The sequence below is a fragment of the Lepisosteus oculatus genome, chromosome 9, assembly GCF_040954835.1.
Source record: "Lepisosteus oculatus isolate fLepOcu1 chromosome 9, fLepOcu1.hap2, whole genome shotgun sequence".
NCBI lineage: Eukaryota > Metazoa > Chordata > Actinopteri > Semionotiformes > Lepisosteidae > Lepisosteus > Lepisosteus oculatus.
In genome coordinates, this window is record NC_090704.1 from 28784807 (window position 1) to 28797127 (window position 12321).

General features: G+C 36.1%; 1 protein-coding gene across 7 annotated transcripts in view; it reads left to right on the top strand.

Annotated features, from left to right (window-relative positions):
• Positions 1-12321, top strand: part of LOC102692022 (voltage-dependent R-type calcium channel subunit alpha-1E) — a 177999-nt gene that overhangs the window by 124643 nt on the left and 41035 nt on the right. For all 7 annotated transcript variants that reach the window (XM_069194329.1, XM_069194332.1, XM_069194328.1 and 4 more), the window contains exons 20-25: positions 1654-1762; positions 3596-3725; positions 8437-8496; positions 9090-9196; positions 10764-10860; positions 12004-12164. In XM_069194329.1, the coding sequence (XP_069050430.1) occupies positions 1654-1762; positions 3596-3725; positions 8437-8496; positions 9090-9196; positions 10764-10860; positions 12004-12164 (664 nt within the window). The remainder of the gene's footprint in view (positions 1-1653; positions 1763-3595; positions 3726-8436; positions 8497-9089; positions 9197-10763; positions 10861-12003; positions 12165-12321) is intronic.

Consider the following 12321-nt stretch of genomic DNA (forward strand, 5'->3'; position numbering starts at 1 on the left):
ATCATCATTACAGTACACCGTACTGTAAAAGTGTAAAATTGTAGTGTTGCATTGTAATTGTATGGTGCTTGTTCATAGTACTAACACCTTTAACTTCAGTTGAACACTATTCAGCTGAGACTAAACTCATTGCAAACACAGAGAGGTGCTTATTCCAGACAGAGCACATGTAATAGAAGATACACCACTGAGGAAATGTGGAATAAGACTTAGGCTACAAGAATGTTTTTATGTGAAATGGATTTTACATACATTAGTGAATATGCAGCCAAAATAAAATATTAAATTTGTAATTTTGCTTTTATTGGTTGAAATGGTGTTTTACAAAACAATGTAGTTCATTGATTAAAATTGCAAATATCTGTAAAGTAGCTTTCATGCATGGTGGATTTAAAATCCACTAATGAAAACTGATGTCTTCTACAGAAATACTGTATATTTATCCCTTTCAGATCACGTTATTTCTCCATCTGAACTGCTTTCTATATATTCCCTTTGCACGCGTTGGAAATGTTTCATTAGGAGACAATTGTGGTATTACTCATTCAGTATGTACTGTATAGAGATGTATTCTGCACATAACAGTCACAATCTGGAATACCATTATCTTACAATCACTGAAAATTACAGCATTATTTCAAAGCAGTTGAGAGGGATAAGGCACGAAAGTGACAAAAGTACACTACATAGAAGGAGGAATAAAGGACAACCTTCAGCATCTGTGATGTTACTGTCCTATGTTTCAATTATTGTTTAAGGCTTCTTAAATACAAACAAACAGTACATGACTGATCCTTTTAGAGCAGAGATAACATACCCTTCTTAACTGTTATTTTCCCCTGCCTTTCTTAAACTGTACATCGATGAGGTTAGGGACAGTAAAGATGGGCTGTTACCCACTGCAAATATAGCTTATTTCAGTTATTATACAATTATACAGCTATTATACAATTTAGTTTACATCTATAAGTCAGTGATCCCTGTGACTATGACTAGGATGCCAGCGAGATTAAGTTGTGGTCAGTCACGTACAGTAGGAGCTGCAGGACTCACAGTGGGAAGAAAGGACACACGGTTCTGACAGTACGTGCTTTTTGAGGAAAGCATGTACAAATTACTACAAAGACTGCAGTGGTAAAGCCAGTAATTAATTATTGTGACACTTGGTGACCCCAGTTGAGAGTTATAAAAATTGGTTTCAGTTCATATTCAAGGATATCGCTTTGCAATCAGATATAAAAGAGGAAAAAATTAAATACACTAAATACATTTTCAACAATGTTTTCCTTCAGTGCAAAATTTGCTCCACATTTCCTGTGAAATCTGAAAGAAATTCCATGTATAATTGAAATTTGAATTGCATTTGTAGATTGGGATGTTTACATTTTCACAAAAGACTTTTAGTAAAACATGATCAAATTTAGCTCTGGAGAAAACAGTTGTTTTTTTTCACCTGGTATGGTTTTGAAATTAATTACTGTTATGTTAAGTGTAACACCTGGATGGTGTAGAGAAGATACAGTACTGAAACATTTTCTTGGAATTTAAGGTCTCAGGGATATTTCCAAGGGCTACCAGCTGGAAACAAGTTCCAGCCTGAGTGCTCCTTGGACTGGGGTTGTCATGGTAACTGTGCTGTGTTCACCATTTCAGCCAACAGTAAAGATGTTGAAGCAGCAAAGACTGAGAAAGAAGAGGACGGCTGTAGTGGTCCAAAGCCAGCAAACCCTGACAGCATGTTCATCTTCAAAGCTTCCAACCCGTAAGGCTATGCTCACACACTCTTATTTTCTTGACTGTATCATCTGGTCCCACAGCTGCATCTCAGTATTCTGCTTCTCTGCCCTCCTTAGTAGTTGTGCTTATTACGTCAACAGATAAATAAAAATATAGTCTTGGTAACAAGATCTAACTCTCCTGTGACTTTCCTGTCACAGTCATTTTACTCTTCTTTTCTCTCTCCATGATATCTGTTTGCATGCCAGTGTAATGTGAGAACCGAGGCAAATGGCACAACACAAAATGTTGAATTAAATGTTGAATTCAAGGAGCAGCAGTCATTTTTTCTCACGTCAATTAAAAGTTGGTGTTTACTGCTCACTTTTTTCCCACACTCTATGCTTAGTTATTTAAACTAAGCTAAAACTTTTTTTTTCTGAGCCACATTGTTTAATTCTCTAAAGGGCTGAACATCACTGTATCTTACAACTTGTTCCTGACTATCCTTTGTGTAAAGAACTTCATCCTATTCTCAGTTTTAACAGCACTTCCACATAGTTTCTACTCATCACCTCTCTGTTTTGTGTTTTACTGCTAATCCTGAAAACACTTGTTTGGCTTTGTTAACACCTTTGAGGATTTTGAATATGTAAATTGCATAAACCATGTGATACATCCCCATTTCAGGTAGAGTGCTTAAATCTTTGCACATTAACAAAATGTCACTTCAACACAGGTGTAAATAGGAGTCAGGAAGCGTTAACACTTAAACAACAGAACAAGGCAAAAGCCTAGCTCTTCTTTTGGTTCTAGCAAGGCTACAGCTATAACTGGGCAACTACAGTAAGCTGCTTACCAGCTCCAACACACAATCTCTTGCTCTTTTTTTTACATTTTTTAATGTTTTTTATGCTCATGGTCATCAGATGCTCCTCAGTTGTGCACAATCAGTTGTCTTTCCCCAGTTAATCAAGTGACAAAGGGCAGGAGCTCATTCCAGTTGCAGTGTGGTTAAGACTCTCAATGCCATAAACAAGAACATTATTGATGAAAACTAAACAGCTATATTGAAAGTCTTCAGTGTTTGTTGATCTTCCAGACAGGGTGGAGAACATGATAAACAGAATGTTAGGATATATAGGAAATCAGTCCAGAGATGATGCATTCTCTTCTCTTAAAGACATCCTGCAATGAAAAGCTAAAGGAATTGAATCCCTTTAGTCTTGAATAGACTATTTGTAGACCTGATTTATTGTAGGTATACAAAATCAAGATATTAGATTCTACACTGAGCAGAAATCAGAGGAGATGAACAGAAATGAAGTAAATTGGAAATGAGTGAAGCACATTTATAAAATTGAGAATAGAATGCAATTCTTTATACAAGGGGTTGAGAGCTGAATCACATCCATGTACCAGCCAGGCAGTCAAGGCTGAAACCCTGGCTTCTTGCACAAAGTGGATGAGATCCTCTATTGAATTACCACCAACAACCAAACAAGATGCATTTACACCATGTACTGTACCATTAGATGATAACAAGAAAGCATCTTTGAATATTTTTATACAGTATACAGTACTGTCCATAAAATTTCTATATAAAGAAAGTGAAATCTACAGGAGATAACTGCTACACCCTTTCTACTGATTTCCATAGTTTTTCATTTAATTCAATTTTAAATTCATTTTTAACTTTTTTAGGTTTGTTATCCCTTGGGGAACATTTGTTCTTCAGCAGAGTTCAACACAAACAGACAAATACCACCAACAAAGAATACAGTTGGCCCATCTTTGTAAAATTGATCTGTTTTCCTTCTGCCTCTGAGTATCAACTCCTAACGCAGCCTTTTCCTTTGTTTCTTCCTTTTCTCCAAAGAATAAGAAAAGCCTGTCACTATGTTGTGAACCTGCGGTATTTTGAGATGTGCATCCTGTTAGTAATCGCAGCAAGCAGCATTGCTCTGGCTGCAGAAGACCCTGTCTCTACCAACTCCGAATGGAACAAAGTGAGGATTTTAATTTTCTTATTTTCTATTTTTGGTTAGTTTTGGGGTGTGTGCACTGGACTTCTTTCTTCTGCTTTTGAAGTGAAAATGTGTAGGTATTGTCACGGTTGCCGAATCCGACTACCGTGGAGTGTGTAGTTTAAGACCCTATGCAGGGCGCTATAATCCGGAAGTGACTGGAGAAGGATATCAGGGAAGACATGGTGAGGAGTGGATGGGATGACAGACAGGGGGGCGGTGAAGACAGTGATCAGGTGCATGGGGGGAACTCAGGAGAACGAGTCCGAACAAGGGAAGTCCAATAAGGGAAAACAGGATGCGGTCCAGTCATCAGAAGATCCATCCACTAGAAAAATAGTTAAAAACAGGAACTAGGGAACGGGGACTTGGAACCAGGAACTGGAACACAGAAGTTGAAACTATAACGAGACCAGGCGCTCTGTGCCCCGGACTCAGATGGTTCGGACGCCGTGTTGAAACCTGTGCCGTCGGGCCACTCCTGGACCTGCTGGTAGGCAGGCTTCTGGGTGTCCGTCTTCTAATGCTGAGCCCTGAACACCGGAAAGTCCAGGCTTAAATAATAAGAGGGGAAGGGGACAGGTGCACGTAGTGACAATAAATAATACAACGTGGGAGCACCCTCTAAAGGAGGGATGACGATTGTGACAGGTATATCTTATTTAGAAATTGGGACAGTAAATACAGTATTTCATAGCTACTAGAAATCAACCAATCTGAACAAACAGCTATATATACACACAGATTTAAAGAATACAATATATAACTTAAATAATACATTTATTTAACATGTAAAAATCAATTCAGGAGTATGTATATACAGTATGAATTACTATACCGTGATTGGATAGGCTCTTCCATCACTCAGGTATTGCACTGATTATACAGGGTGGTTAAATCCACGGACTCTATTACTCAGGTTAGTGTAGTAAAACTAATTACTAAAACATCAATATTGACAACCACGTTAATGAATTTTAAATATGTAAATGTTTAATTTCTTTCCTGAAGTAATCTTTTATCTGAAAATTTTAGTGTAAAATTATGAAAATTGAATGGATACTCATCAGAATTGGGAACACTTGGCCAGGCAGAATGCTTGTTCTGGTGGGTTTTATTAGTCCAGCGAAGAGGGAGAACTTGTTCAGTTCTCATCCGTGTACTCTGTGGCACAGGAAGCAGAAAAAGTTCTGCGGCTAGTATCACAGTGATGTGGGCTATGCACATGATCTTAGGGCTTGAAAACCAGCCAAAAGTGAGACTTGGAGAAACTTAGGAAATTCACTCACCTGTGTTCTGTAGCTTCTATACTGAATAATCAGCAAAATTAGGCAAAATTGCAATTGGGAGCTTATCACAAGACTTATCTTTTAATAGAATAATTCATGAGCCAAGTTCTGGTTTTCGCTTGATATCTCAGCAGATAATTTCAGTTCAGCTTGTGTGCAGTTGTGGTCACAGTCACACGATTAGCTCACTGTCAAGTTGCCGAGGTGTTTTGGTTGGGCATCACAAAATGCTGTACACAGACTTAAGATACCTTGTCACAGGTGGTGACTGGTTGTGACATCATCAAGTGTAGTGGCACCTCCATGTGTCATGTTTCTCATTGCTGGATCTCTCTGGTCCTGTCAGTGGATTTACTGGCGAACTCTAGCAGTCCAGAAGTGCCTGCCTATTTGAGCTGCAGACTTAGAGTCATCTACAGTATGTGAGCGTTTCATCACTGGAGACCTTATGGTGGCCTGATTTATGTTGGGTGCTTTTGTGAGTAAAATCATCCTGCTTATCATAGTCCTATCTCAACAATAATCTTAAAAAGCTGAGCCAGCTAGGATGCTTTCCTAGCTGAGAAAGGTAATTGTTATAATTTTGACACTTAGTCCAAAGCATTGCCACTATGCCTGTTTTTAAGGTTTTTTTTTACTTCTAGTTCTACTATATTCCAATCAAGCTTTTGAAGTTAACCCTCAGTAAAACGATTTTCTAGACTTAGAAAATGGTGAATGAGTCATACAATTCAAACGTACAGTTTCAATGCAAGTACAAAGCAAGCAAGTGAAAAATTAATTGTACCGTAATACTTAGTCAGTGAAAGCTTTCCAATGAATGATACATTTTTGACTTGATCAATTACCTTAAGCACTAATAAATCCCCAGGACAGGATGTAATATCAAGAATGTGTTCAGGCATAGAACATAAGAACATAAGACTGATACACATGGATGGAAGCTGGACCAAAACAAATGAACATATAAAAAATAATAAACCTGAATTAAATAGTCTGTACTGTCTTCAAAGAGTTCAACATGCCAACAGGCCAAAAAAAAACTGGACATTTCCAGGCCAGTCTTATACATGTTATAATTGTCTATGTTATACACAGAAACATTCTATTTTGGCAGATGATGTCCCTAAAGAATATGATAAAACATTGATTAGAAACAAACCCAGTCCTTTGTGACTTACATTTGACCCTAAGATGCAAATGGAAGAAATATAAGAAATATATCACAAATCAGCCTACCTTTTGGATCTCTTGAGTCCCCTCTTGCCTGTACCTGAGGTGTTTTTTTTTTCTAATAATACGCAGAGTGGCTTTTTCCATACCAAATTAATTAGTTTGAATTTACAGTATGATGATCATGAAATGCAAAGATAAACTCACACTTGTCCAGAAACAGAATCACCATGAGATAGAGGAAAAGTATCTTGATGTAAAGCTTCCAATATACAGTATTAACCCCTTACATCTTTTCCTAATGTAAAAAGACAGTTAGAAGCTCAATTTCTCACATGGTTTTGTTATTTGCCACAAGTGGCTTGTCTAATAAATTTCACAGGAGATATGGCTAGTACTACTTGAGTAGAGTATACAGTAACCTTCTCTGTAATGTCTGTAAAAGTCTTAGCCCATGTGGATTCTTAAGTAAAACACAAGAGAAAGCTGTTGAATAGAGATGATTTATTGTTACTGCTGTTACATGAACAAAGTAGAACATGAAAAACATATTGTCAAAGTCATCTGTGTTTTTTCCAAGTTTTATTATGTTTTCTGGGCTTTAGTGTTGTAAGCACAAGGGAATTATCAGATTGATGCTTCATGAAGGGTAGAATGTGTTTCAGTTATGCATAAGCACTTCAACTCCTTTGCTATTAATCAAATTTTCCTCATTAGAGAAAATGTGTAATTAAACACGGACAACCAAGTGCAATAGATACATTGATCCAGTGGTGGCTGAGTGAAAGTGCTAGTTTCCCTGGTGAAATTCAGGTAGAATATGACCTTCAGCTATCTTTTCTGCATAAATAGCACTGCGTGAATGCCTACTGTAATTGCCCTGGATTTTTTAAACTGATCAGCTGTGCATTCTGAGGGCTTGTGTCATAGAATTGTATTTTCTGTTGAAACTATTTGTCACTTTAATGACTTTGCGGATGTTACCTACAGTACATGAGGTCTCACATATTGTGTGGTATCATTACTCTTATGGTCCAGCCATACCTATAAAGACCTGGTACAAAGCAATCATACAATGGATCCAACAAGTAATGCAATTTAAAATGCAGGAAAATTGGAATAAGGAAAGTACAGTATATTCAACTTTATTATTAAAATGACAGAAATGCAAAACGTATATGTTAAAATCAATGCATTTTTTATTGTTTTAAAGCAATTATCGAATAAATGTCACCTCAAACATTGAGTTAATACTTAGAATTTGGTGGGTATTGCCACTGTTTTATTACAGTCTTTCACACTGTAATGTTCTTTATGTACATTATATAGTAGTATATAATATTGACACCTAACAAATGCTCCAAAGCCAAAACTTTGTGTTTCTTTTCTTCTCTTTTTTAGCATGGAATGAACCTTTACTTGTTCCTATAATATATTCATACAGTATATACTGTACAACAAAAATTACATATGCAGTGAATTATAAAATTCAGTGGTAATACTGCTTAAAAAAGCTTTAGTAATACTTCAGTAACGAGTGCATCTCATTATCCATTACAAACAATTTAATGCCCATCAGGGAAGGTGTAAGGAGGTACAGTATAAAGCAGTAATAAAAAAAATGAAATATTCTATATTCTATATTAGTATTGTATTCTATATTCTATATTAGCACTTTATTCTATACAGTTTGAAGTTTTTATGTTTTCACATCCTGATAGAAACCCAGTCTAATACACTCAAGTAGAAATATAAAAAATCTTAATCTAGAAAGAGATTAATTTTAAGTAGAAAAATGTGAATTGTTCTGCTACTGTATGTTATATGCTGTATGTATATCATATGTATATATTGGCCATATAGTGAATGATTTACCATACATTATCCCTTTACATAATTTAATATGAATTTATTAATTCCATGTAATTATTGTGGAGATTAATGTGCTGTAATTGTAAACCCTATTAAAATCCAATACTGATTTTTTCACAATACTATGGATAATAACTCAGTTCCTTAATTTATTATCACAATATCACAGTGCAATTACATATCAAAGAATGGTAATAAAATTGGTGTGGTTTTGCAGTTTTATTAAACTTGTCTTTAAAAGAAGCTAAAACTTAAAACTTTTTTAAAACATTTTTTTAAAACATTGCATGTCTTAGTTTTGTTCTAATTCAAATACAGCCATGTGTGTGCCTATGTTTTTATGCTCACATTTGTTGTAGGTTCTACGTTACTTTGACTATGTCTTCACCGGAGTCTTCACATTTGAGATGATTATAAAGGTGAGCCTTTCCTGTTTCTTTCACCATCTGATCACAACTAATGTTACAATATACAGTATGTGTATAACTTTGGCACTATTGTAGATAAGGCTATTTAACTACTTTTCTTCATTGTATATTTACATGTTCAAAATAAATCTACTACTATTACAGTACAGTACTTGGGGAAGTTGAATCTGCAGTATAAAATAAAGCTGATAAGAGATCAGTCTCAAAAATTAAAATTGAATATAGAGAACACAATTGCTGGGTGATCAGTGGGACTTTATAACTGGTCTGGGTATCCATGCTTTCAACTTTGCAACTATACTGTGTTACTCATCAAGAGGAAATCATCTCATGTATCTCATCATTGTAAATTTCAGAGGAAATCAAGGTCAGTCCTCATCCCTAGTCTTACCCATAAGGTCTGATTCATTTATAAATGGCATATTTGAAAATGTAGAGTGGGTGGAATAAAAAGATCAAGAGACAAAGTAAAAGTTGAAAGGTGCCTACACTATCTATAATGTACTGAATTACAAAAGGATGTCAAATTAGAGCTGTTTTCTGGGAGAATCCCTCTCACCTCAATCTTTTGCGGAATTTTACAGATGATCGATCAAGGCTTGATCCTGCATGATGGGTCATACTTCCGGGATCTCTGGAACATCCTTGATTTCATCGTTGTGGTGGGAGCTCTGATCGCCTTCGCTTTAACGTGAGTGTGTGGAGGAAAACTCATCTTTCAAAAATCCTGTCTCGTTTCTTGTCATGACAATTGGAATGTAAAGTAAGGGACCCCTTTACGTACATATAATAAGCTCAAGTATTATATTCATATATCTACAGTAGCTTTTGTTTCTTCTCTTTAACAACTTTAATATGATTATGTACTGCATAAACACTCAAATAATCGGCAAAAACTTGAAAAAACAGGTCTATGATTTACAACTCTGACTCATTAAAGTTTAATTGATAGGGTGGTTATTTACAAAGATACAAGGGAACACTGAATAAGATGATGTGCCATTCAATTACCTCTGCAAGAAATCACAGCACATTTTTAGATGCCGGGTGGTTGTCCCTAGTCTGAGCATCCAGGACATTTCTGAAGAATTTGAAAACTGAACTACACGTGTAGCTCATACAGTTTTCCCTCACACTCAATATTGTAGTTTATTGATCAACTGTCAGTTATTTTTTTAATCATAAGCATTGGAATTGGAGCTCCTTTTTCAAGACTTCTCTGGCATGTGTATTTGTTTTTAATTTGACCACCTCACAGAAAGCTTTTTGGTTCATTTTTAATTTCTTTGCTGTACATATTGGAAAATAAACTGGATCAATTTTAGAATAGTGTTGTTTCTTTTAAATCATTAAAAACATTACCACCTGACCAGTTGTTAGTTTTGGCTCTTATAATGTATTACTACTGTATATAACTTGTATTTGACTTCTGCATATTGTAGGACATGCATATCAGTAATAATGGAAAAGTCAAAAGTCACACCTTAGGGCATTACTACTTAAGAGTCATTTAGAGTCAGTCCCAGTCTGGGTTGACAGAATTGAGGATTTCTGTCCCAATCTTCTTTAAAACAATCTTGTTCCTGAAAACGAAACAAAAGAGAAAAAAGTTGCTTAAGAGTGGCTAACCATGGTAGGTGGAATACAATTCTGTAAAGCCAGTCTTTAGCAGCAATGTGATTTATTGTGTGTTTTCCCTGTTGTGAACATACTTGTCAAATCTCTAAATCTCTGTATTCTGGATTTCTATCCCCTTTGTTTTCTTTGTTGTTCCTGTGGATTGTGTCGCTGCCAGGAATGTGATGGGGTAAAACACTTCTCTTTGTCTCCTTGGCCTGTACATTTCAAACTGTAGATATGTTCATTTCTCTCATTCCTTAAGAGCACACACTGTTGAGCAGAAGTGACTCTCTATTGGTTTACTTCACTTGTGTTTTCTGTAAAACTGGTCAGGTAGATTGAAGGGTGTATTCAATATTTTGTACATGAGCTCTGAATACTGATATATGAAGATGAAAATTCATTGTAATGCATGGTGAAATAAGAACATTTTCAAAATATTCTGAAATGTTATTAAAACCCAGTATTTGTGTATGTTATTTGTCCTTCATATTGCTGTCTGACTGTTTTTTGTGTTCTGTAGGTAACTCTCCCCCTCCCCATTAATTAAAGGCATTATAGACCACAGTTATGTAGATTGAATATGGCCTGGCTAAGCTGGAGTAAGGATGAGACTCACTATATTTCTGTACTGGCAGGAATAACAAAGGCCGGGATATCAAAACTATCAAGTCCCTGCGTGTTCTAAGAGTCCTGCGTCCACTCAAGACAATCAAGAGACTCCCAAAGCTAAAGGTATTGGTCACTATTCTAGAGTTGGGCTACAAGAAGTATCTGGTACCAGTAACTTTGATAGAGGTTGGTTTATCTTTTCTGAATAACCCCCTTTCCTCATACAGATTGACTGGTAGTGTTTCCCAGCAGCTGAGACTCAAATGACGAGCAACTGCTGCCCTTTTCAGAGTGTATCAGAGTGTATCAGAGTACAGTATGTACTGTTCTAGGGGCAAAATCTGTAGTGTTGTAGTCATTTTGATCAAAATCTCCCACAGAGGCGAGAGAATCAATAAGGAACTGTGACCATAATATTGGATTGAATATATTTTCCAACTGTACAGAGTTATACGGTTTCAGCATGGTATTCTATAAAGAATTTAATCAGTTTTTAACTGTAGACTGGGATAAGACTGATATGGAAACAGTAGCAAATGTATGGAAACAGTTTAGAGAGGTTTCTTCTTGAAGTACAGAACAGAATCTTCTAGAAGTCTAGAAAACAGAAGCCCAGATGGGCACTTTGTATACATATATAATATATATTATTTAAAAAACAGGACCTAATGAAGGAAGCAAAAGTTAATGAGCTGGAAGCGCAGTAAACCTGTGATTCAGAATGTGACGTGGAGACTTCTGCATGTTTTTCACTAGTGATATTAGAATACGTAAAAAAGACATGTCAGCATATTTCTACCGTATAAGTCAAAACTGTGACGAAGATCAATATATTTTACAGTGATGATTAGAGATGACTTTGACACATGTACGTTAACATTTTAACCTTCTCCTTTGTGAAACAAAAATCTTTAAATGTTCCCAGTCCACACCACCAGGATTGTGCTGAGTGTATTTAAATTGTAACAATAATAATATCCCTATGTATAAGTTATGGTAAAATTTAGAGATATATAAAAAACATATTCCTTGGAAATCATAATGTTTAGTTCAACATTCCTGCCCTTTGAGTTGAATGCAGATGGTACTGCCGCACTCCCAAGTGTAAGTCAAAATGATTAACATCCCTGATGTATAAGGATCTGCAGTATGTTTCATAATTTACTTCTAATTCAGACACATGACTTTGCACAAAAACATGCATTTAATAAGCTTGGCATAAGCCTAACCCAAGCCCAACCAAGTTAAAGCACTTTGTTTTTGCAGGCAGTGTTTGACTGCGTTGTGACCTCTCTGAAGAACGTCTTTAACATCCTGATTGTCTACAAGCTCTTCATGTTCATCTTTGCTGTGATTGCCGTGCAGCTTTTCAAGGGCAAGTTCTTCTACTGCACTGATGGCTCCAAAGACACAGAGAAAGAATGCCAGTATGTGTCTGTACACCCCCGACTCACTATGCTTTGTTTTGACAGAGCAATACAGTTGTAATAGTGGCATATAATTCCTGTATTTAGAAATGTTTAGGGTTCCCAAGAGGTGATTTGGTAAAGATATTCTTCTACGTGGAGCTGAAAGGTCACTTCT